This window comes from Phyllobates terribilis, unplaced genomic scaffold, assembly GCF_046119375.1.
Source record: "Phyllobates terribilis strain yellow unplaced genomic scaffold, ASM4611937v1 Scaffold_1__5_contigs__length_1240528914, whole genome shotgun sequence".
Classification (NCBI taxonomy): Eukaryota; Metazoa; Chordata; class Amphibia; order Anura; family Dendrobatidae; genus Phyllobates; species Phyllobates terribilis.
Genome location: NW_027362761.1, coordinates 624,745,490 through 624,771,223, shown reverse-complemented (window position 1 = coordinate 624,771,223; position 25,734 = coordinate 624,745,490). Strand labels below are relative to the sequence as shown.

The 25,734-nt window shown below is 59.2% G+C and overlaps 1 protein-coding gene across 2 annotated transcripts in view; it reads right to left on the bottom strand.

Moving 5' to 3' along the window:
- Positions 1-6,413: 6,413 nt before the first annotated feature.
- LOC141273181 (sphingomyelin phosphodiesterase 5-like) overlaps positions 6,414-25,734 on the bottom strand; it is a 20,061-nt gene continuing 740 nt past the window's right edge. The window contains exons 2-8 of one of the 2 annotated variants that reach the window (XM_073684668.1): positions 17,789-18,649; positions 17,591-17,666; positions 13,566-13,706; positions 11,765-11,854; positions 10,810-10,873; positions 10,599-10,734; positions 6,414-10,184 (exon numbers count right to left, since the gene is read on the bottom strand). In XM_073684668.1, the coding sequence (XP_073540769.1) occupies positions 10,095-10,184; positions 10,599-10,734; positions 10,810-10,873; positions 11,765-11,854; positions 13,566-13,706; positions 17,591-17,666; positions 17,789-18,625 (1,434 nt within the window). In that variant the 5' untranslated portion in view covers positions 18,626-18,649 and the 3' untranslated portion in view covers positions 6,414-10,094. The remainder of the gene's footprint in view (positions 10,185-10,598; positions 10,735-10,809; positions 10,874-11,764; positions 11,855-13,565; positions 13,707-17,590; positions 17,667-17,788; positions 18,650-25,734) is intronic. The other variant, XM_073684677.1, reaches the window with a different exon arrangement.

Here is a 25,734-nt window from a genome sequence, read left to right as displayed (position 1 = left end):
GGAGACATACAGGACACAGTTCAGACACGGGAGCTGATACCGCAAAGCAGGAGAAATACAGGACTCAGTTCAGACACGGGAACTGATACAAAAAGCAGGAGACATACAGGACTCAGTTCAGACACGGGAACTGATACAAAAAGCAGGAGACATACAGGACTAAGTTCAGACAGGCCTGGAAATACAGCCTCCAGGAAAGGCAGACAAGGAAACAAAGACGGGACCTGGCACCTTCAGAGTGCAAGCACACACTGAAGGAAAAACACTATGCTCAGGCAGGGATAGAAGGGAGCTGCTGAGCTATATACCAAGTGTCAGACAGCAATAGGCTGAGGACGCACAAGGGGTGTGACCCACAGCAGGTACAAAAGGCAGGAAGTGATCGGGCGCCGCCCTTAAGCAGCAGAGACAGACACAAACAGACAGCATGGAGGGAAGCCAGAGAGACATTCTGGACAGGAGATCAAGTGCGCTCTCTTGCACAGTGGGAGATGGACCACCATGCAAGGACGCCGCCAGGTATGTTACAATGTCCTCTCCTCCTCTCTATACACCAGAGCACACACTGTCCATAGCTTCCATCATGTCCTCTCCTCTCTATACACCAGAGCACACAAGGTCCATAGCTTCCATCATGTCCTCTCCTCTCTATACACCAGAATCATACATGGTCCATAGCTTCCATCATGTCCTCTCCTCCTCTCTATACACCAGAGCACACACAGTCCATATCTTCCATCATGTCCTCTCCTCCTCTCTATACACCATAGTACACACGGTCCATAGCTTCCATCATGTACTCTTTTCTCTATACACCAGAGCAAACAGGGTCCATAGCTTCCATCATGTCCTCTCACCTCTATACACCAGAGCACACATGGTCCATAGCTTCCATCATGTCCTCTCCTCTCTATACACCAGAGCACACACGGTCCATAGCTTCCATCATGTCCTCTCCTCTCTATACACCAGAGCACACACGGTCCATAGCTTCCATCATGTCCTCTCCTCTCTATACACCAGAGAACACACGGTCCATAGCTTCCATCATGTCTCCTCCTCTCTATATACCAGAGCACACACAGTCCATAGCTTCCATCATGTCCTCTCCTCTCTATATACCAGAGCACACACGGTCCATAGCTTCCATCATGTCCTCTCCTCCTCTCTATATACCAGAGCACACACGGTCCATAGCTTCCATCATATCCTCTCCTCCTCTCTATACACCAGAGCACACACGGTCCATAGCTTCCATCATGTCCTCTCCTCTCTATACACCAGAGCACACACGGTCCATAGCTTCCATCATGTCCTCTCCTCCTCTATACACCAGAGCACACATGGTCCATAGCTTCCATCATGTCCTCTCACCTCTATACACCAGAGCACACATGGTCCATAGCTTCCATCATGTCCTCTCCTCCTCTCTATACACCAGAGCACACACAGTCCATAGCTTCCATCATGTCCTCTCCTCCTCTCTATGCACCAGAGCACACAGGGTCCATAGCTTCCATCATGTCCTCTTCTCTCTATACACCAGAGCACACACGGTGCATAGCTTCCATCATGTCCTCTCCTCCTCTCTATACACCAGAGCACACACGGTTCATAGCTTCCATCATGTCCTCTCCTCTCTATACACCAGAGCACACACAGTCCATAGCTTCCATCATGTCCTCTCCTCTCTATACACCAGAGAACACACGGTCCATAGCTTCCATCATGTCCTCTTCTCTCTATACACCAGAGCACACACGGTGCATAGCTTCCATCATGTCCTCTCCTCCTCTCTATACACCAGAGCGCACACGGTTCATAGCTTCCATCATGTCCTCTCCTCTCTATACACCAGAGCACACACAGTCCATAGCTTCCATCATGTCCTCTCCTCTCTATACACCAGAGAACACACGGTCCATAGCTTCCTTCATGTCCTCTCCTCCTCTCTATACACCAGAGCACACACGGTCCATAGGTTCCATCATGTCCTCTCCTCCTCTCTATACTCCAGAGCACACACGGTCCATAGCTTCCATCATGTCCTCTCCTCCTCTCTATACACCAGAGCACACACGGTCCATAGCTTCCATCATGTCCTCTCCTCCTCTCTATACACCAGAGCACACACTGTCCATAGCTTCCATCATGTCCTCTCCTCTCTATACACCAGAGCACACACGGTCCATAGCTTCCATCATGTCCTCTCCTCTCTATACACCAGAGCACACACGGTCCATAGCTTCCATCATGTCCTCTCCTCTCTACACACCAGAATCACACATGGTTCATAGCTTCCATCATGTCCTCTCCTCCTCTCTATACACCAGAGCACACACGGTCCATAGCTTCCATCATGTCCTCTCCTCCTCTCTATACACCATAGTACACACGGTCCATAGCTTCCATCATGTCCTCTCCTCCTCTCTATACACCATAGTACACACGGTCCATAGCTTCCATCATGTACTCTTTTCTCTATACACCAGAGCAAACAGGGTCCATAGCTTCCATCATGTCCTCTCACCTCTATACACCAGAGCACACATGGTCCATAGCTTCCATCATGTCCTCTCCTCCTCTCTATACACCAGAGCACACACAGTCCATAGCTTCCATCATGTCCTCTCTATACACCAGAGCACACACGGTCCATAGCTTCCATCATGTCCTCTCCTCCTCTCTATACACCAGAGCACACACGGTCCATAGCTTCCATCATGTCCTCTCCTCCTCTCTATGCACCAGAGCACACACGGTGCATAGCTTCCATCATGTCCTCTCCTCCTCTCTATACACCAGAGCACACACGGTCCATAGCTTCCATCATGTCCTCTCCTCTCTATACACCAGAGCACACGGTCCATAACTTCCATCATGTCCTGTCCTCCTCTCTATACACCAGAGCACACACGGTCCATAGCTTCCATCGTGTCCCCTCCTCTCTATACACCAGAGCACACACGGTCCATAGCTTCCATCATGTCCTCTCCTCCTCTCTATACACCAGAGCACACACTGTCCATAGCTTCCATCATGTCCTCTCCTCTCTATACACCAGAGCACACACGGTCCATAGCTTCCATCGTGTCCCCTCCTCTCTATACACCAGAGCACACACGGTCCATAGCTTCCATCGTGTCCCCTCCTCTCTATACTCCAGAGCACACACTGTCCATAGCTTTCATCATGTCCTCTCCTCTCTATACACCAGAGCACACACGGTCCATAGCTTCCATCGTGTCCTCTCCTCCTCTCTATACACCAGAGCACACACGGTCCATAGCTTCTATCATGTCCTCTCCTCTCTATACACCAGAGCACACACAGTCCATAGCTTCCATCATGTCCTCTCCTCTCTATACACCAGAGCACACGGTCCATAACTTCCATCATGTCCTGTCCTCCTCTCTATACACCAGAGCACACACGGTCCATAGCTTCCATCGTGTCCTCTCCTCTCTATACACCAGAGCACACACGGTCCACAGCTTCCATCATGTCCTCTCCTCCTCTCTATGCACCAGAGCACACACGGTTCATAGCTTCCATCATGTCCTCTCCTCCTCTCTATACACCAGAGCACACACGGTTCATAGCTTCCATCATGTCCTCTCCTCCTCTCTATACACCAGAGCACACACGGTTCATAGCTTCCATCATGTCCTCTCCTCCTCTCTATACACCAGAGCACACACGGTTCATAGCTTCCATCATGTCCTCTCCTCCTCTCTATACACCAGAGCACACACAGTCCATAGCTTCCGTCATGTCCTCTCCTCTCTATACACCAGAGTACACACGGTCCATAGCTTCCATCATGTCCTCTCTATACACAATAGCACACACGGTCCATAGCTTCCATCATGTCCTCTCCTCCTCTCTATACACCAGAGCACACACGGTCCATAGCTTCCATCATGTCCTCTCCTCTCTATACACCAGAGCACACACGGTCCATAGCTTCCTTCGTGCCCTCTCTATACACCAGAGCACACACGGTCCATAGCTCCCATCGTGTCCTCTCCTCCTCTCTATATACCAGAGCACACACGGTTCATGGCTTCCATCATGTCCTCTCCTCCTCTCTATACACCAGAGCACACACAGTCCATAGCTTCCACCATGTCCTCTCCTCCTCTCTATACACCAGAGCACACACGGTCCATAGCTTCCATCGTGTCCTCTCCTTTTTATACACCAGAGCACACACAGTCCATAGCTTCCATCGTGTCCTCTCCTCCTCTCTATACACCAGAGCACACACGGTCCATAGCTTCCATCGTGTCCTCTCCTCCTCTCTATACACCAGAGCACTCACGGTCCATAGCTTCCATCATGTCCTCTCCTCTCTATACACCAGAGCACACACGGTCCATAGCTTCCATCGTGTCCTCTCCTCTCTATACACCAGAGCACACACGGTCCATAGCTTCCATCGTGTCCTCTCCTCCTCTCTATACACCAGAGCACAAACGGTCCATAGCTTCCATCGTGTCCTCTCCTCCTCTCTATACACCAGAGCACACACAGTCCATAGCTTCCATCATGTCCTTTCCTCCTCTCTATACACCAGAGAACACTGTCCATAGCTTCCATTATGTCCTCTCCTCTCTATACATCAGAGAACACACGGTCCATAGCTTCCATCGTGTCCCCTCCTCTCTATACACCAGAGCACACATGGTCCATAGCTTCCATCGTGTCCTCTCCTCTCTATACACCAGAGTACACACGGTCCATAGCTTCCATCGTGTCCTCTCCTCCTCTCTATACACCAGAGAACACACGGTCCATAGCTTCCACCGTGTCCTCTCTATACACCAGAGCACACACGGTCCATAGCTTCCATCATGTCCTCTCCTCTCTATGCACCAGAGCACACACGGTCCATAGTTTTCATCATGTCCTCTCCTCTCTATACACCAGAGCACACACGGTCCATAGCTTCCATCGTGTCCTCTCCTCTCTATACACCAGAGCACACACGGTCCATAGCTTCCATCGTGTCCTCACCTCCTTTCTATACACCAGAGCACACACTGTTCATAGCTTCCATCATGTCCTCTCCTCCTCTCTATACACCAGAGCACACACGGTCCATAGCTTCCATCACGTTTGCTCTCCTTCACCCTCCAGTAGACCTGTAGGCATTCTCAGCCATTTCTTGATTTATTGTGGTTTTCGTTTTTACTTTCTACCAATAATAATTAAAAAAAGAGTACAAATAAAAGATATATTAAGTGTGATGCGTTCAGAGGGAATAAAGGTCGTGGATGGATTAATACAAAAAAAATTAGTGTCGACATCAAGGCCGTTGGTCCCTGCAGCGAATCGCAGAGCATTCTTCATTGTTTCTTACACAAGTGTCACTCACACTCAAGTCATGACACCGGGTGAAATCACTGAAATGCAAGGACTCCGGCTAGCACTTAGACTACTCTTACACTTGGGGTTTGGATAAATTCTGCTCGGGAGGTGGACGGATCCATTGGACAAGCTTCATAGATGCACAACAATCAGCGGATGTCACTGCCGATCTGAAGTATTTGTCTTTTCTGTGACGCTCTGTCTCGTCTGAAGACTGTGAATCTACCTCTGCTTTCCTGTACCCACTTCTTCTTTCCTTCCCATTCTACACATGGATCCTGTAAGGTCTTCGTTGTTACCAGAATGAAGACCCATATTGTTGTCTCTGAACATCTCTGCATAGGTTCTGGTTTATCAGATCCAGAAATGTCCACTCTTGAGCGAGAAATGAGAGATCGCCGCCTTCGGGTATCCGATTATTTAGGAACATTACGTCTTTGGAGAAAGAACCTATTTTTCTCTCCATGGGTTATATCTGCGGTTACTTGAGATCAGATTTCATCGTCTATCGCATGCTATTCTTTCTACAATTTCTGTATAAAAAAAATCTCCCAATTGCCAAGATCTCTGCTTGTTGTCATTCAGTAGAGACCTTCATTGCTCCCAGGAGAGGTCGTGTGATAAAGCGCGGTTTGGCTAATTGGCCTGTAACGAGCCATAGTCCTCTATGTCCATCACATGACGTCCTTTGTAGATAAACTGCAAGACAGCTGAGATGTTTGGTCATTGTCAGGATTAGATGCAGACGTGGAGAACGTTACACGAGAAGTTGAACTTCGCTCTCGAAAACGGCCTGTCATGCAGCGGATGTAGATCTTCAAGGCGCTGCACACAGAGGTTATAGCACAACCTATGTCCTGTGGAAAGGTGGGGACCATTCCTGGTGACCAGTTAGGTCAGACATCACGTGGTACCTGCTGAGGAGCACATGATCTAATGGCTCTGCTCAGAGTCGTGTCAGGTGAAGAGATCTACAGAGTAAAACCACCCATCTCACAGAGGCGGCCCCTGCACAGGATAAGGACGATGATTACAGCTCCTCGTATCAAATACATTTTATTAATAACACAATACAGAAGTCATGTGGCAGCGACAATCACACCATTAGTGTAGTCTGTGTGTGAGCAGCCCATCACAGGGTGCTGGACGGAGGACAGCTCAGGGGACAACTGCAGGGATATCAAGACTTGATCCGGTAGGCCGGCTGGAAAAATCACAGGGTGCCGATCGAAGGTGTGAGGACCATAGGTGCAGAGACATCGGGATGTGATCTTCACTCAAGGAATTCAGTACCCAGACAGGCAAGCAAGTACAGGGACACCGGGATGTGATCCGAGAGGTCAGCAGCCAATCACAGGGCACCGCTCTACGGGAGAGAGGTCGTCAGGTGCAGGGACACTGGGATGTGATCCGAGAGGCCAATCACAGGGCGCGGCTCTACGGGAGCGAGGTCGTCAGGTGCAGGGACACTGGGATGTGATCCGAGAGGCCAATCAATCACAGGGCACCGCTCTACGGGAGCGAGGTCGTCAGGTGCAGGGACACTGGGATGTGATCCGAGAGGCCAATCAATCACAGGGCGCCGCTCTAAGGGAGCGAGGTCGTCAGGTGCAGGGACACTGGGATGTGATCCGAGAGGCTAATCAATCACAGAGCGCGGCTCTACGGGAGCGAGGTCGTCAGGTGCAGGGACACTGGGATGTGATCCGAGAGGCTAATCAATCACAGGGCACCGCTCTACGGGAGCGAGGTCGTCAGGTGCAGGGACACTGGGATGTGATCCGAGAGGCCAATCACAGGGCGCGGCTCTACGGGAGCGAGGTCGTCAGGTGCAGGGACACTGGGATGTGATCCGAGAGGCCAATCAATCACAGGGCGCCGCTCTAAGGGAGCGAGGTCGTCAGGTGCAGGGACACTGGGATGTGATCCGAGAGGCTAATCAATCACAGAGCGCGGCTCTACGGGAGCGAGGTCGTCAGGTGCAGGGACACTGGGATGTGATCAGAGAGGCTAATCAATCACAGGGCACCGCTCTACGGGAGCGAGGTCGTCAGGTGCAGGGACACTGGGATGTGATCCGAGAGGCCAATCAATCACAGGGCGCCGCTCTAAGGGAGAGAGGTCGTCAGGTGCAGGGACACTGGGATGTGATCCGAGAGGCTAATCAATCACAGAGCGCGGCTCTACGGGAGCGAGGTCGTCAGGTGCAGGGACACTGGGATGTGATCCGAGAGGCTAATCAATCACAGAGCGCGGCTCTACGGGAGCGAGGTCGTCAGGTGCAGGGACACTGGGATGTGATCCGAGAGGCCAATCAATCACAGGGCACCGCTCTACGGGAGCGAGGTAGTCAGGTGCAGGGACACTGGGATGTGATCCGAGAGGCCAATCAATCACAGGACGCTGCTCTACGGGAGCGAGGTCGTCAGGTGCAGGGACACTGGGATGTGATCCGAGAGGCTAATCAATCACAGAGCACCGCTCTACGGGAACGAGGTCGTCAGGTGCAGGGACACTGGGATGTGATCCGTGAGGCTAATCAATCACAGAGCGCGGCTCTACGGGAGAGAGGTCGTCAGGTGCAGGGACACTGGGATGTGATCCGAGAGGCTAATCAATCACAGGGCACCGCTCTACGGGAGCGAGGTCGTCAGGTGCAGGGACACTGGGATGTGATCCGAGAGGCCAATCACAGGGCGCGGCTCCACGGGAGCGAGGTCGTCAGGTGCAGGGACACTGGGATGTGATCCGAGAGGCCAATCAATCACAGGGCACCGCTCTACGGGAGCGAGGTAGTCAGGTGCAGGGACACTGGGATGTGATCCGAGAGGCCAATCAATCACAGGGCGCCGCTCTAAGGGAGCGAGGTCGTCAGGTGCAGGGACACTGGGATGTGATCCGAGAGGCTAATCAATCACAGAGCGCGGCTCTACGGGAGCGAGGTCGTCAGGTGCAGGGACACTGGGATGTGATCAGAGAGGCTAATCAATCACAGGGCACCGCTCTACGGGAGCGAGGTCGTCAGGTGCAGGGACACTGGGATGTGATCCGAGAGGCCAATCAATCACAGGGCGCCGCTCTAAGGGAGCGAGGTCGTCAGGTGCAGGGACACTGGGATGTGATCCGAGAGGCTAATCAATCACAGAGCGCGGCTCTACGGGAGCGAGGTCGTCAGGTGCAGGGACACTGGTATGTGATCCGAGAGGCTAATCAATCACAGGACGCTGCTCTACGTGAGCGAGGTCGTCAGGTGCAGGGACACTGGGATGTGATCAGAGAGGCTAATCAATCACAGGGCGCCGCTCTAAGGGAGCGAGGTCGTCAGGTGCAGGGACACTGGGATGTGATCCGAGAGGCTAATCAATCACAGAGCGCGGCTCTACGGGAGCGAGGTAGTCAGGTGCAGGGACACTGGGATGTGATCCGAGAGGCCAATCAATCACAGGGCACCGCTCTACGGGAGCGAGGTCGTCAGGTGCAGGGACACTGGGATGTGATCCGAGAGGCCAATCAATCACAGGGCGCCGCTCTACGGGAGCGAGGTCGTCAGGTGCAGGGACACTGGGATGTGATCCGAGAGGCTAATCAATCACAGGACGCTGCTCTACGGGAGCGAGGTCGTCAGGTGCAGGGACACTGGGATGTGATCCGTGAGGCTAATCAATCACAGAGCACCGCTCTACGGGAGCGAGGTCGTCAGGTGCAGGGACACTGGGATGTGATCCGTGAGGCTAATCAATCACAGGACGCTGCTCTACGGGAGCGAGGTCGTCAGGTGCAGGGACACTGGGATGTGATCCGAGAGGCCAATCACAGGGCGCGGCTCTACGGGAGCGAGGTCGTCAGGTGCAGGGACACTGGGATGTGATCCGAGAGGCTAATCAATCACAGGGCACCGCTCTACGGGAGCGAGGTCGTCAGGTGCAGGGACACTGGGATGTGATCCGAGAGGCCAATCACAGGGCGCGGCTCTACGGGAGCGAGGTCGTCAGGTGCAGGGACACTGGGATGTGATCCGAGAGGCCAATCAATCACAGGGCACCGCTCTACGGGAGCGAGGTAGTCAGGTGCAGGGACACTGGGATGTGATCCGAGAGGCCAATCAATCACAGGGCGCCGCTCTAAGGGAGCGAGGTCGTCAGGTGCAGGGACACTGGGATGTGATCCGAGAGGCTAATCAATCACAGAGCGCGGCTCTACGGGAGCGAGGTCGTCAGGTGCAGGGACACTGGGATGTGATCAGAGAGGCTAATCAATCACAGGGCACCGCTCTACGGGAGCGAGGTCGTCAGGTGCAGGGACACTGGGATGTGATCCGAGAGGCCAATCTATCACAGGGCACCGCTCTACGGGAGCGAGGTCGTCAGGTGCAGGGACACTGGGATGTGATCCGAGAGGCTAATCAATCACAGGACGCTGCTCTACGGGAGCGAGGTCGTCAGGTGCAGGGACACTGGGATGTGATCAGAGAGGCTAATCAATCACAGGGCGCCGCTCTAAGGGAGCGATGTCGTCAGGTGCAGGGACACTGGGATGTGATCCGAGAGGCTAATCAATCACAGAGCGCGGCTCTACGGGAGCGAGGTCGTCAGGTGCAGGGACACTGGGATGTGATCCGAGAGGCCAATCAATCACAGGGCACCGCTCTACGGGAGCGAGGTCGTCAGGTGCAGGGACACTGGGATGTGATCAGAGAGGCTAATCAATCACAGGGCACCGCTCTACGGGAGCGAGGTCGTCAGGTGCAGGGACACTGGGATGTGATCCGAGAGGCCGGCCAACCGGGTGATGAATTGAAACTTGTCTACAACCTTCAACCAAAAAAGGAACAAAGTGAGAAACATCAGAGGGTACTTACAGGGGTTCCCCACTTATGACAGGTGGGACAATGAGCATTCCCAAGTATAATTATAGGATAGGACTCCCATGAAATCCATGGCGCTTTCCAGCCAGTTACCAGCGCTGCCCCTCCTTAGTGTTCGGGACAGATTCCTAGTTCAGCTGTGGGTGTCTATACGTGGAGGGGTCCTATAGTCCTGTGCAGAGAATCGCTCCCTACCACTATGGTGGTCGCTCCCTGCACCCCTCCCGTCTACATCCTAAATCCAGCTGAGTCCACAGAGGAGGCATTTCCTGACTATGGCTCCAGAGGAGGACACCGGGGTGAGCAGTTGGGATGTGCCAGCGGTCAGGGGCTGTGGATGATGGGGAAAGCGGATACTCACCACCGGCAGCAGAGTGTCCGCCTCCCTGTACAGGATGTAATCGATGCGTCGTCCCGTCCAGTGGTCCCCGCTGCCATCAATCTGAGGTATTGGAGACGCCACATACTGCCGCCGCTCACCGTCTGACTGGAGGGTGCTGCAACCAGAGACCAATCATGAGGAAGGGATGATGGGAGTAGTGGCCCAGCTCTCCACTCAGCGCATCACTCACCGCTTCAGCCGGGCCGGGGAGTTCACCGCTTCATGGTAGAGCAGCTCTTGTCTGAGGAGGGTCCCTGCAGAGACAAAACCGGGACATCACCGGCGGTAGCGGATTAGTGACACCGCACCACATGGGGGGAGGGCGGACACGGCGCCACATATGGGGGGGGGGGGGCGGACACGGCGCCACATGGGGGGGGGATGAGGGCGGACACGGCGCCACATGGGGGGGGGGATGAGGGCGGACACGGCGCCACATGGGGGGGGGGATGAGGGCGGACACGGCGCCACATGGGGGGGGGGGGGGGGTGAGGGCGGACACGGCGCCACATGGGGGGGGGGGGGGATGAGGGCGGACACGGCGCCACATGGGGGGGGGGGGGGTGAGGGCGGACACGGCGCCACATGGGGGGGGGGGATGAGGGCGGACACGGCGCCACATGGGGGGGGGGGGGGATGAGGGCGGACACGGCGCCACATGGGGGGGGGGGGGGATGAGGGCGGACACGGCGCCACATGGGGGGGGGGGGGGATGAGGGCGGACACGGCGCCACATGGGGGGGGGGGGGGGATGAGGGCGGACACGGCGCCACATGGGGGGGGGGGGGGATGAGGGCGGACACGGCGCCACATGGGGGAGGGCGGACATGAGGGCGGACACGGCGCCACATGGGGGAGGGCGGACACGGCGCCACATGGGGGAGGGCGGACACGGCGCCACATGGGGGAGGGCGGACACGGCGCCACATGGGGGAGGGCGGACACGGCGCCACATGGGGGAGGGCGGACACGGCGCCACATGGGGGAGGGCGGACACGGCGCCACATGGGGGAGGGCGGACACGGCGCCACATGGGGGAGGGCGGACACCGCGCCACATGGGGGAGGGCGGACACCGCGCCACATGGGATTGTGTGGGGTCTCGTCCCAGGGTCAGGGGGTCCCTGAGAGCAGTTCAGAACTCACCCACAGACCCGGGCCGGTCTTGTCCCGCGCAGTCTCTACAGGGATCTTTGTACATGGAGAACAGCTTGTGCTTCTGCTCCATGCAGTCGTCTGAAAGAAGAAGGAACCAAGAGAATAAACCTGCGATCTCCTCAATATAAAGTAACATAGACAGAGAGGTCAAGATCTCAGGATCCACTGATCGGTGGCGCTGGTGACCATGAACTCCGGAGATTAAATAAACAAATGCAGGAATAGACATGGGTGTGACCGGAGCTCAGATGGTTAAACACTACCACGATGGGACTCCGGACACTTTCTGCTCCGTGCATGAATCATACAAGTGACGTCCCTGGAGCTCCTATCACCAAGAGCAGAAGATGAAGCGACGTCACTAGGCCCAGGAGAGGACGCAGACATCAAGCTCCTCCAGTACCACGCACTTCACTCACTGGTGACATCTCCATCCCCTAATATGTATCTCGCTTTCCTCAAGCTGAAAGGAGAAACCACTTGGGCATTGTCTGAGATTTTACTATGCCAGTGTTCAAGAAGCGACCCCACCGCCGCACAGGAGAGCAAGGATGGACACTGGAGTGTGCAGACCGGAAGTGTATTGTACTGGATGACCTGGAGGTCAGTGAAATCTCCTGGACAAAGCCGCCATACACATTACATAGCGGTTGGCCATGGGCCGCCAGCCATCTCCTCCGACTCTCCCAAACACTGGAGCACTCAGCTGGCAGCGCACGAGTGTCTTCTCTGAGAGCCGCTGTCAGAGCCGGAGCGAGGAAGCAAAGCGGCCTGAGGCGCAGAGCCGCCCGAGCGAGCAGGCAGGCCGGCCTGAGGCGCAGAGCCGCCCGAGCGAGCAGGCAGGCCGGCCTGAGGCGCAGAGCCGCCCGAGCGAGCAGGCAGGCCGGCCTGAGGCGCAGAGCCGCCCGAGCGAGGAGGCAGGCCGGCCTGAGGCGCAGAGCCGCCCGAGCGAGGAGGCAGGGCGGCCTGAGGCGCAGAGCCGCCCGAGCGAGGAGGCAGGGCGGCCTGAGGCGCAGAGCCGCCCGAGCGAGGAGGCAGGGCGGCCTGAGGCGCAGAGCCGCCCGAGCGAGGAGGCAGGGCGGCCTGAGGCGCAGAGCCGCCCGAGCGAGGAGGCAGGGCGGCCTGAGGCGCAGAGCCGCCCGAGCGAGGAGGCAGGGCGGCCTGAGGCGCAGAGCCGCCCGAGCGAGGAGGCAGGGCGGCCTGAGGCGCAGAGCCGCCCGAGCGAGGAGGCAGGGCGGCCTGAGGCGCAGAGCCGCCCGAGCGAGGAAGCAGGGCGGCCTGAGGCGCAGAGCCGCCCGAGCGAGGAAGCAGGGCGGCCTGAGGCGCAGAGCCGCCCGAGCGAGGAAGCAGGGCGGCCTGAGGCGCAGAGCCGCCCGAGCGAGGAAGCAGGGCGGCCTGATGCGCAGAGCCGCCCGAGCGAGGAAGCAGGGCGGCCTGAGGCGCAGAGCCGCCGGAGCGAGAAAGCAGGGCGGCCTGAGGCGCAGAGCCGCCGGAGCGAGAAAGCAGGGCGGCCTGAGGCGCAGAGCCGCCGGAGCGAGAAAGCAGGGCGGCCTGAGGCGCAGAGCCGCCGGAGCGAGGCGCCCCGCCGGTCTGAAACGCAGAGTTGGAGCGAGGCGCTCCGCCGGTCTGAAACGCAGAGTTGGAGCGAGGCGCCCCGCTGGCCTGAAACTATACTTTAGGAATTCATAGCATTTGTATAGACCAGACCTCCCATAATAATCAGGACGATATAACACAGAATTTCACGACCGCTATAACCCGGGTGATCAGCATGGAGCTCACGTCGTACCTGAGGAGCAGTTGTCAAAGTTCAGATCTCCACAGAGAACATCGAAGGCCACAAGTTCCCCGTCTTGCGAGTTCTCAGTCTGGAAGTCAGACACCCACTGAAGGAGCAGGGACATCTGGTCACAGCGTATGGCGGCATCACCTGGACACACGAGAGACATCCAGTCAGAGGAGACGCCACAGTCATTATACACGGGACATCACGTATCGTCCTCAACCAAAAGGAAACTCAGAGCTGCTCAACGGCAAGGCTGGACCTGCAGTACCCACCACAACATGACCGCACTCATCATATCCATCACGCCGGTCCGAGAGCCATGATCCTTCCTCCTCTGCACATCCGGTCCATCACTAGTCACCCGTCACGCCGCATCCCACCGTCGCTAGTCACCCGTCACGCCGCATCCCACCGTCGCTAGTCACCCGTCACGCCGCATCCCACCGTCGCTAGTCACCCGTCACGCCGCATCCCACTGTCGCTAGTCACGCCGCATCCCACTGTCGCTAGTCACCCGTCACGCCGCATCCCACCGTCGCTAGTCACCCGTCACGCCGCATCCCACCGTCACTAGTCACCCGTCACTCCGTATCCCACCGTCACTAGTCACCCGTCACACCGTATCCCACCGTCACTAGTCACGCCGCATCCCACCGTTGCTAGTCACCCGTCACGCCGCATCCCACCGTTGCTAGTCACCCGTCACATCATTCCTGATTATCAGTCATCATCCGTCACATCATTCCTGATTATCAGTCATCATCCATCACATCATTCCTGATTATCAGTCATCATCCATCACATCATACCTGATTATCAGTCATCATCCGTCACATCATTCTTGATTATCAGTCATCATCCGTCACATCTTTCCTGATTATCAGTCATCATCCGTCACATCTTTCCTGATTATCAGTCATCATCCGTCACATCACTCCTGATTATCAATCATCTGTCACATCATTCCTGATCATCAGTCATCATCTGTCACATCATTCCTGATTATCAGTCATCATCTGTCACATCATTCCTGATTATCAGTCATCCATTGTCCCGCACCTTCCCTCGAAGCTCATCTGCAGACCTCATTTCTTCCATCACCCACAAAACAGGGGCCCTCGTTACACATCACACAGATTTCATACATTTAGTGATATTACCCCGACAAAGAAAGAAAGATGAGTGATCACAAGATATGGAAGGACATCCCATCACAGGGTGGCATCACCTAGACACACAGAGATAGAGATGTCTGATCAGTGGCCCACAGCACCCTCAGATCACACACCTTCCCAAAACCTCCAAAATGAAGAGGACACCTCCCCCCGGAGTACAGACCCAGAGTGAAGAGGACACGTCCAGAGGGAAGAGGATACCTCCCCCCGCCCGGAGTGCAGACCCAGAGTGAAGAGGGCCCCTCCCCCCGCCCGGAGTGCAGACCCAGAGTGAAGAGGGCCCCTGCCCCCGCCCGGAGTGCAGACCCAGAGTGAAGAGGGCCCCTGCCCCCGCCCGGAGTGCAGACCCAGAGTGAAGAGGACACCTGCCCCCGCCCGGAGTGCAGACCCAGAGTGAAGAGGGCCCCTGCCCCCGCCCGGAGTGCAGACCCAGAGTGAAGAGGGCCCCTGCCCCCGCCCGGAGTGCAGACCCAGAGTGAAGAGGGCCCCTGCCCCCGCCCGGAGTGCAGACCCAGAGTGAAGAGGGCCCCTGCCCCCGCCCGGAGTGCAGACCCAGAGTGAAGAGGACACCTGCCCCCGCCCGGAGTGCAGACCCAGAGTGAAGAGGGCCCCTGCCCCCGCCCGGAGTGCAGACCCAGAGTGAAGAGGGCCCCTGCCCCCGCCCGGAGTGCAGACCCAGAGTGAAGAGGACACCTGCCCCCGTCCGGAGTGCAGACCCAGAGTGAAGAGGACACCTGCCCCCGCCCGGAGTGCAGACCCAGAGTGAAGAGGGCCCCTGCCCCCGCCCGGAGTGCAGACCCAGAGTGAAGAGGGCCCCTCCCCCCGCCCGGAGTGCAGACCCAGAGTGAAGAGAACACCTCCCCCTGCCCGGAGTGCAGACCCAGAGTGAAGAGGACACCTCCCCCCGCCCGGAGTGCAGACCCAGAGTGAAGAGGACACCTGCCCCCGCCCGGAGTGCAGACCCAGAGTGAAGAGGACACCTGCCCCCGCCCGGAGTGCAGACCCAGAGTGAAGAGGACACCTGCCCCCGCCCGGAGTGCAGACCCAGAGTGAAGAGGACACCTGCCCCCGCCCGGAGTGCAGACCCAGAGTGAAGAGGACACCTGCCCCCGCCCGGAGTGCAGACCCAGAGTGAAGAGGGCCCCTCCCCCCGCCCGGAGTGCAGACCCAGAGTGAAGAGAACACCTCCCCCCGCCCGGAGTGCAGACCCAGAGTGAAGAGGACACCTCCCCCCGCCCGGAGTGCAGACCCAGAGTGAAGAGGACACCTCCCCCCGCCCGGAGTGCAGACCCAGAGTGAAGAGGACACCTCCCCCCGCCCGGAGTGCAGACCCAGAGTGAAGAGGACACCTGCCCCCGCCCGGAGTGCAGACCCAGAGTGAAGAGGACACCTGCCCCCGCCCGGAGTGCAGACCCAGAGTGAAGAGGACCCTGCCCCCGCCCGGAGTGCAGACCCAGAGTGAAGAGGGCCCCTGCCCCCGCCCGGAGTGCAGACCCAGAGTGAAGAGGGCCCCTGCCCCCGCCCGGAGTGCAGACCCAGAGTGAAGAGGACACCTGCCCCCGCCCGGAGTGCAGACCCAGAGTGAAGAGGACACCTGCCCCCGCCCGGAGTGCAGACCCAGAGTGAAGAGGGCCCCTGCCCCCGCCCGGAGTGCAGACCCAGAGTGAAGAGGGCACCTCCCCCAGCCCGGAGTGCAGACCCAGAGTGAAGAGGACACCTCCCCCCGCCCGGAGTGCAGACCCAGAGTGAAGAGGACACCTCCCCCCGCCCGGAGTGCAGACCCAGAGTGAAGAGGACACCTCCCCCCGCCCGGAGTGCAGACCCAGAGTGAAGAGGACACCTCCCCCCGCCCGGAGTGCAGACCCAGAGTGAAGTGGACACCTCCCCCCGCCCGGAGTGCAGACCCAGAGTGAAGTGGACACCTCCCCTAGGAGTACAGACCCAGAGTGAAGAGGACTCGTCCAGAGGGAAGGGGGCACCTCCAACCCCGAGGACTCGTCCAGAGGGACGGGGGGCACCTCCACCCCCCGAGGACTCGTCCAGAGGGACGGGGGGCACCTCCCCCCAGAGTGAAGAGGACTCGTCCAGAGAGACGGGGGGCACCTCCACCCCCGAGGACTCGTCCAGAGGGAAGAGAACACCTCCCCCCGGAGACCAGGCCAAGAGTGAAGAGGACTCGTCCAGAGGGACTGGGGGGCACCTCCAACCCCGGGGACTCGTCCAAAGTGAAGAAGACTAGGCCAGAGGGACAGGGGGCACCTCCAACCCCAAGGACTCGTCCAGAGGGAAGAGAACACCTCCCCCCGGAGAAAAGGCCCAGAGTGAAGAGGACTCGTCCAGAGGGACGGGGGGCACCTCCATCCCCCGAGGACTTGTCCAGAGGGACGGGGGGAACCTCCACCCCCCGAGGACTCGTCCAGAGGGACGGGGGGAACCTCCACCTGGAGAACAGGCCCAGAGTGAAGAGGACTCGTCCAGAGGGACGGGGGAGGGGGGGGCACCTCCACCCCCGAGGACAGGCCCAGAGGGAAGAGGACTCGTCCAGAGGGACAGGGAGGGAAGGGGGCACCTCCACCACCGAAGGCTCGTCCAGAGAGAAGGGGGCACCTCCACCCCCGAAGACTCGTCCAGAGAGAAGGGGGCACCTCCACCCAGACATGTACAATGAGAGGAGGACACCCCATAAACATGTACTGAGGTAAGATGTTACTGATTTAGAAGGCGGAGGCTCCCGCATTGGAGTCTCATCCCTCCATGTCTTGTTTCTGATAAGCATAAAACACGGGTAAGTGGATCTCCCCAACATACATACTGCTACTGTGTTGCCCCCTGCTGGCAGCTCGCTACACTTACTCTCTGGAGCGTGGAGGTGGGTACAGTTTATATACCCCACAATCCTTTGCTTCTGCTCTGTGGCTCCCAACTGAACCTGCAGACAAATCACATCACAGGCTGAGAGACCCAACGACCAAAGAGCCCTGTCTGCCGCACTGCCCGCACATGGTGGCAAGGTGTGACCTCCGTGTGCCTGAACAATACCAACTGCTTTACCTTAACGCACAGGAGGCCCTTGGACGCCAACGCATCCTCTCCACGTCCATTTGGGTAGATATAGTACTTGGCATTAAGCAGCGGGTGCCGGCTGGCCAGGAATAGTCCACTGTTGAAGAACTTGAAGCCACAACCATGAGGCCCTGAGGGTCCAATGTCATACAAGATGTAGGGGAAAGAGGCGCCGAGGCAGCGGCGCATCTTCTGAGACGCTCGGCCATCAAACACCTCCTGTAGACATATAAAGTCCGCATCCTGTGGGAAAACAAGAGAAACCTCAAACGGGCCATCCTCTCCTCCACCCTGGGCCTTATTTCCAGGGGTCTCGATCATGGGCAGGATGTCCTCAGCGCTGCAGACTGGTGCGGAGTCTCCATCATCCTGCACCTCTTGAGGATCACAGATAAGCTGGGAGATGGCAGTGACACGACGCTGCGTGTGGCTCAGGTTACTGAAACGCGCCAAGCCATCCGGCAGGAGACATAGATTGGCGCTGACGAAGACGAAGGAGCGGAGGCCGGTGATGGTCCGGTCAGGAGGATTCGCGGCAACCACAGATCGCTGGTAACTGAACGGCCGGCGGACCTGGTGGAGCGGAGCCCAGAGCAGAAGACCGAGGACACACAGGGGCAAGGACACTACGAAGAGAAGCAGGAACAGCGGCACCCCGAATACCAGGCACAGGAAATGCAGAGCGCAGGAGCGCTCCCCACTGGTGGAGACCGTGCAAGACAACAGCCGATCAATAAACCAGTAGGATGGAAACACCAGGACACAACTCAGGTGGAAGAGCAGGTCCAGCAGACGGCAGCTGAAGGGCGACTCGGGGAACGGCATCGATGTGACCGGCGCATTCACAGCCTGAAAGAGAAGAGGAAACTGATCAGAAAAGGCAACATAACACTGTCTGGAGCCGAGCCCGTCAACCCCACCGGCTAGCCCGAGCCGAGCCCGTCAACCCCACCGGCTAGCCCGAGCCGAGCCCGTCAACCCCACCGGCTAGCCCGATCCGAACCCATCAACCCCACCGGCTAGCCCGAGCAGAGCCCGTCAACCCCACCGGCTAGCCCGAGCAGAGCCCGTCAACCCCACCGGCTAGCCCGAGCAGAGCCCGTCAACCCCACCGGCTAGCCCGAGCAGAGCCCGTCAACCCCACCGGCTAGCCCGAGCAGAGCCCGTCAACCCCACCGGCTAGCCCGAGCAGAGCCCGTCAACCCCACCGGCTAGCCCGAGCAGAGCCCGTCAACCCCACCGGCTAGCCCGAGCCGAACCCATCAACCCCACCGGCTAGCCCGAGCTAAGCCAGCCGATGCCCTCTCCTCACCGAAGCCCGCCAACCCAACTGGCTAGCCTGAGCCAAAGTCGTCAACCTCACCGAAGCCCGCCAACCCCACCGGCTAGCCCGAGCAGAGCCCGTCAACCCCACCGGCTAGCCCGAGCAGAGCCCGTCAACCCCACCGGCTAGCCCGAGCCGAGCCCGTCAACCCCACCGGCTAGCCCGAGCCGAACCCGTCAACCCCACCGGCTAGCCCGAGCTAAGCCAGCCGATGCCCTCTCCTCACCGAAGCCCGCCAACGTCGTCAACCTCACCGAAGCCCGCCAACCCCACCGGCTAGCCCGAGCTAAGCCAGCCAATGCCCCCTGCTCACCGAAGCCAAGCCCGCCAACCCCAGCAACTCGCCGGAGCCAGCCGATACCCCCTGCTCACCGAAGCCGAACCCGCCAATTCCACCGCTAACCCGAGCAGAGCCCGACAACTCATTGCATTAATCCCCTCACCCAATTGCTCGCAACCTCAACGCTCACCAAAGCCGAGTTTGCCAACCCCACGGCTCGCCGGAGCAGAGCCTGTCAGCTCAATGCTCGCCAGAGCCAAGTCCGTCACCCCACCACTGGCCCAACCTCACCCGCTTGCCAGAGCTGAGCCACCTCAATGCTTGTCTGCTGACCCAACCACCCACCCACCTCAACGCACATCTAAGTATGCTACTTACTGATCGCCTGAGCCTGCCGACCCCATTAGCTTGACGAAGTCGAGCCCGCCACCCTACCGATCGCCTGAGCCTGCTGGAGCCGAGCCCGCCACCCTACCGATTAACGGAGCCTTCTGGAGCCGAGCCCGCCACCCTACAGATCAACGGAGCCTTCAGGAGCCGAGCCCGCCACCCTACTGATCGCCTGCTGGAGCCGAGCCCGCCACCCTACCGATCGCCTGAGCCTTCAGGAGCCGAGCCCGCCACCCTACAGATCAACGGAGCCTTCAGGAGCAGAGCCCGCCACCCTACATCGCCTGAGCCTGCTGGAGCCGAGCTCGCCACCCTACATCGCCTGAGCCTGCAGGAGCCGAGCCCGCCACCCTACATCGCCTGAGCCTGCTGGAGCCGAGCCCGCCACCCTACATCGCCTGAGCCTGCTGGAGCCGAGCCCGCCACCCTACATCGCCTGAGCCTGCTGGAGCCGAGCTCGCCACCCTACATCGCCTGAGCCTGCTGGAGCCGAGCCCGCCACCCTACATCGCCTGAGCCTGCTGGAGCCGAGCCCGCCACCCTACATCGCCTGAGCCTGCTGGAGCCGAGCCCGCCACCCTACATCGCCTGAGCCTGCTGGAGCCGAGCCCGCCACCCTACATCGCCTGAGCCTGCTGGAGCCGAGCCCGCCACCCTACCGATCCCCTGAGCCTGCTGGAGCCGAGCCCGCCACCCTACCGATCCCCTGAGCCCGTATGTGGGAGAGATGACAGTGATCTGCTGTGTGCCCCCAGAAGTGTGTGAACACGACCCTACACAGGTGACAGCCACACTGGAAACTCCCCTATTAGCGGCGGCTCTTATAGCGCTGCCCCAGCCGTAGTTCCCCCATCACTGATCCCTGTACAAGTGACATCCCCTCATCCCCCAGCATCACTGCACAGGCAGCAGCGGTGACCACACCACACATCACCGCTGCAGCCAATCACTGCGCTCACAGCAGAAGAGAGCAGCATCAACCAGGGAGCGCACCGATTAGCAGCAGCGCTCATGTCACTTATCCTTGTGATGTCACCGATGCAGCCGAACAGGTGAAAGCCGGGACTGAGGAGCAAGAGGACCAGCAGCAACAACAGCGCCACCTAGAGGTATGAATATATATAGCAAGAGAAATAACATGAAATACCGAAAACCAGCTAATGTCAGAAATCACCGGGCGCGGCCCCGAGTACTGAGGAGCGAGCACCGACTACAACGGCCCCGAGTACTGAGGAGCGAGCACCGACTACAACGGCCCCGAGTACTGAGGAGCGAGCACCGACTACAACGGCCCCGAGTACTGAGGAGAGAGCACCGACTACAACGGCCCCGAGTACTGAGGAGAGAGCACCGACTACAACGGCCCCGAGTACTGAGGAGCGAGCACCGACTACAACGGCCCCGAGTACTGAGGAGAGAGCACAGACTACAACGGCCCCGAGTACTGAGGAGAGAGCACCGACCGCAGAGGCCCCCGAGTACTGAGGAGCGAGCACCGACCGCAGAGGCCCCCGAGTACTGAGGAGCGAGCACCGACCGCAGAGGCCCCCGAGTACTGAGGAGCGAGCACCGACCGCAGAGGCCCCCGAGTACTGAGGAGCGAGCACCGACCGCAGAGGCCCCCGAGTACTGAGGAGCGAGCACCGACCGCAGAGGCCCCCGAGTACTGAGGAGCGAGCACCGACCGCAGAGGCCCCCGAGTACTGAGGAGCGAGCACCGACCGCAGAGGCCCCCGAGTACTGAGGAGCGAGCACCGACCGCAGAGGCCCCCGAGTACTGAGGAGCGAGCACCGACCGCAGAGGCCCCCGAGTACTGAGGAGCGAGCACCGACCGCAGAGGCCCCCGAGTACTGAGGAGCGAGCACCGACCGCAGAGGCCCCCGAGTACTGAGGAGCGAGCACCGACCGCAGAGGCCCCCGAGTACTGAGGAGCGAGCACCGACAACAACGGCCCCGAGTACTGAGGAGCGAGCACCGACAACAACGGCCCCGAGTACTGAGGAGCGAGCAGCGACAGCAACGGCCCCGAGTACTGAGGAGCGAGCACCGACTGCAACGGCCCCGAGTACTGAGGAGCGAGCTCCGACTACAACGGCCCCGAGTACTGAGGAGCGAGCACCGACTACAACGACCCCGAGTACTGAGGAGCGAGCACCGACTACAACGACCCCGAGTACTGAGGAGCGAGCACCGACTACAACGGCCCCGAGTACTGAGGAGCGAGCACCGACCGCAGAGGCCCCGAGTACTGAGGAGCGAGCACCGACTACAACGACCCCGAGTACTGAGGAGCGAGCACCGACTGCAACGGCCCCGAGTACTGAGGAGAGAGCACAGACTACAACGGCCCCGAGTACTGAGGAGAGAGCACAGACTACAACGGCCCCGAGTACTGAGGAGCGAGCACCGACTGCAACGACCCCGAGTACTGAGGAGCGAGCACCGAATACAACGGCCCCGAGTACTGAGGAGCGAGCACCGACTACAACGGCCCCGAGTACTGAGGAGCGAGCACAGACTACAACGGCCCCGAGTACTGAGGAGCGAGCACAGACTACAACGGCCCCGAGTACTGAGGAGCGAGCACAGACTGCAACGGCCCCGAGTACTGAGGAGCGAGCACAGACTGCAACGGCCCCGAGTACTGAGGAGCGAGCACCGACTGCAACGGCCCCGAGTACTGAGGAGCGAGCACCGACTGCAACGGCCCCGAGTACTGAGGAGCGAGCACCGACTGCAACGGCCCCGAGTACTGAGGAGCGAGCACCGACTGCAACGGCCCCGAGTACTGAGGAGCGAGCACCGACTGCAACGGCCCCGAGTACTGAGGAGCGAGCACCGACTGCAACGGCCCCGAGTACTGAGGAGCGAGCACCGACTGCAACGATCCCGAGTACTGAGGAGCGAGCACAGACTACAACGGCCCCGAGTACTGAGGAGCGAGCACAGACTACAACGGCCCCGAGTACTGAGGAGCGAGCACAGACTACAACGGCCCCGAGTACTGAGGAGAGAGCACCGACTGCAACGGCCCCGAGTACTGAGGAGCGAGCACCGACTGCAACGGCCCCGAGTACTGAGGAGCGAGCACCGACTGCAACGATCCCGAGTACTGAGGAGCGAGCACCGACTGCAACGATCCCGAGTACTGAGGAGCGAGCACAGACTGCAACGACCCCGAGTACTGAGGAGCGAGCACAGACTACAACGGCCCCGAGTACTGAGGAGCGAGCACCGACTACAACGGCCCCGAGTACTGAGGAGCGAGCACCGACTACAACGACCCCGAGTACTGAGGAGCGAGCACCGACTACAACGACCCCGAGTACTGAGGAGCGAGCACCGACTACAACGACCCCGAGTACTGAGGAGCGAGCACCGACTACAACGGCCGCGAGTACTGAGGAGCGAGCACCGACTACAACGGCCCCGAGTACTGAGGAGCGAGCACAGACCGCAGAGGCCCCGAGTACTGAGGAGCGAGCACCGACTACAACGACCCCGAGTACTGAGGAGCGAGCACCGACTACAACGGCCCCGAGTACTGAGGAGCGAGCACCGACTACAACGACCCCGAGTACTGAGGAGCGAGCACCGACTACAACGACCCCGAGTACTGAGGAGCGAGCACCGACTACAACGACCCCGAGTACTGAGGAGCGAGCACCGACTACAACGACCCCGAGTACTGAGGAGCGAGCACCGACTACAACGACCCCGAGTACTGAGGAGCGAGCACCGACTACAACGACCCCGAGTACTGAGGAGCGAGCACCGACTACAACGACCCCGAGTACTGAGGAGCGAGCACCGACTACAACGACCCCGAGTACTGAGGAGCGAGCACCGACTACAACGGCCCCTAGTACTGAGGAGCGAGCACCGACTACAACGGCCCCGAGTACTGAGGAGCGAGCAGACTACAACGACCCCGAGTACTGAGGAGCGAGCACCGACTGCAACGGCCCCGAGTACTGAGGAGCGAGCACCGACTGCAACGGCCCCGAGTACTGAGGAGCGAGCACCGACTACAACGACCCAGAGTACTGAGGAGCGAGCACCGACTACAACGACCCCGAGTACTGAGGAGCGAGCACCGACTACAACGACCCCGAGTACTGAGGAGCGAGCACCGACTACAACGACCCCGAGTACTGAGGAGCGAGCAGACTACAACGACCCCGAGTACTGAGGAGCGAGCACCGACTACAACGGCCCCGAGTACTGAGGAGCGAGCACCGACTACAACGACCCCGAGTACTGAGGAGCGAGCACCGACTGCAACGGCCCCGAGTACTGAGGAGCGAGCACCGACTGCAACGGCCCCGAGTACTGAGGAGCGAGCACCGACTGCAACGGCCCCGAGTACTGAGGAGCGAGCACCGACTGCAACGGCCCCGAGTACTGAGGAGCGAGCACCGACTGCAACGGCCCCGAGTACTAAGGAGCGAGCACCGACTGCAACGGCCCCGAGTACTGAGGAGCGAGCACAGACTGCAACGACTCCGAGTACTGAGGAGCGAGCACAGACTGCAACGACCCCGAGTACTGAGGAGCGAGCACAGACTACAACGGCCCCGAGTACTGAGGAGCGAGCACCGACTACAACGGCCCCGAGTACTGAGGAGCGAGCACAGACTACAACGGCCCCGAGTACTGAGGAGCGAGCACCGACTACAACGACCCCGAGTACTGAGGAGCGAGCACCGACTACAACGACCCCGAGTACTGAGGAGCGAGCACCGACTACAACGACCCCGAGTACTGAGGAGCGAGCACCGACTACAACGGCCCCGAGTACTGAGGAGCGAGCACCAACAACAACGGCCCCCGAGTACTGAGGAGCGAGCACCGACTACAACGGCCCCGAGTACTGAGGAGCGAGCACAGACTACAACGGCCCCGAGTACTGAGGAGCGAGCACCGACTACAACGACCGAGTACTGAGGAGCGAGCACCGACTACAACGGCCCCGAGTACTGAGGAGCGAGCACCGACTACAACGACCGAGTACTGAGGAGCGATCACCGACTACAACGACCCCGAGTACTGAGGAGCGAGCACCGACTACAACGACCCCGAGTACTGAGGAGCGAGCACCGACTACAACGGCCCCGAGTACTGAGGAGCGAGCACCGACTACAACGGCCCCGAGTACTGAGGAGCGAGCACCGACTACAACGGCCCCGAGTACTGAGGAGCGAGCACCGACTACAACGGCCCCGAGTACTGAGGAGCGAGCACCGACTACAACGGCCCCGAGTACTGAGGAGCGAGCACCGACTACAACGGCCCCGAGTACTGAGGAGCGAGCACCGACTACAACGACCCCGAGTACTGAGGAGCGAGCACCGACTACAACGTCCCCGAGTACTGAGGAGCGAGCACCGACTACAACGTCCCCGAGTACTGAGGAGCGAGCACCGACTACAACGACCCCGAGTACTGAGGAGCGAGCACCGACTACAACGACCCCGAGTACTGAGGAGCGAGCACCGACTACAACGACCCCGAGTACTGAGGAGCGAGCACCGACTACAACGACCCCGAGTACTGAGGAGCGAGCACCGACTACAACGTCCCCGAGTACTGAGGAGCGAGCACCGACTACAACGACCCGAGTACTGAGGAGCGAGCACCGACTACAACGACCCCGAGTACTGAGGAGCGAGCACCGACTACAACGACCCGAGTACTGAGGAGCGAGCACCGACTACAACGACCCCGAGTACTGAGGAGCGAGCACCGACTACAACGACCCGAGTACTGAGGAGCGAGCACCGACTACAACGACCTGAGTACTGAGGAGCGAGCACCGACTGCAACGACCCCGAGTACTGAGGAGCGAGCACCGACTACAACGACCCCGAGTACTGAGGAGCGAGCACCGACTACAACGACCGAGTACTGAGGAGCGAGCACCGACTACAACGACCGAG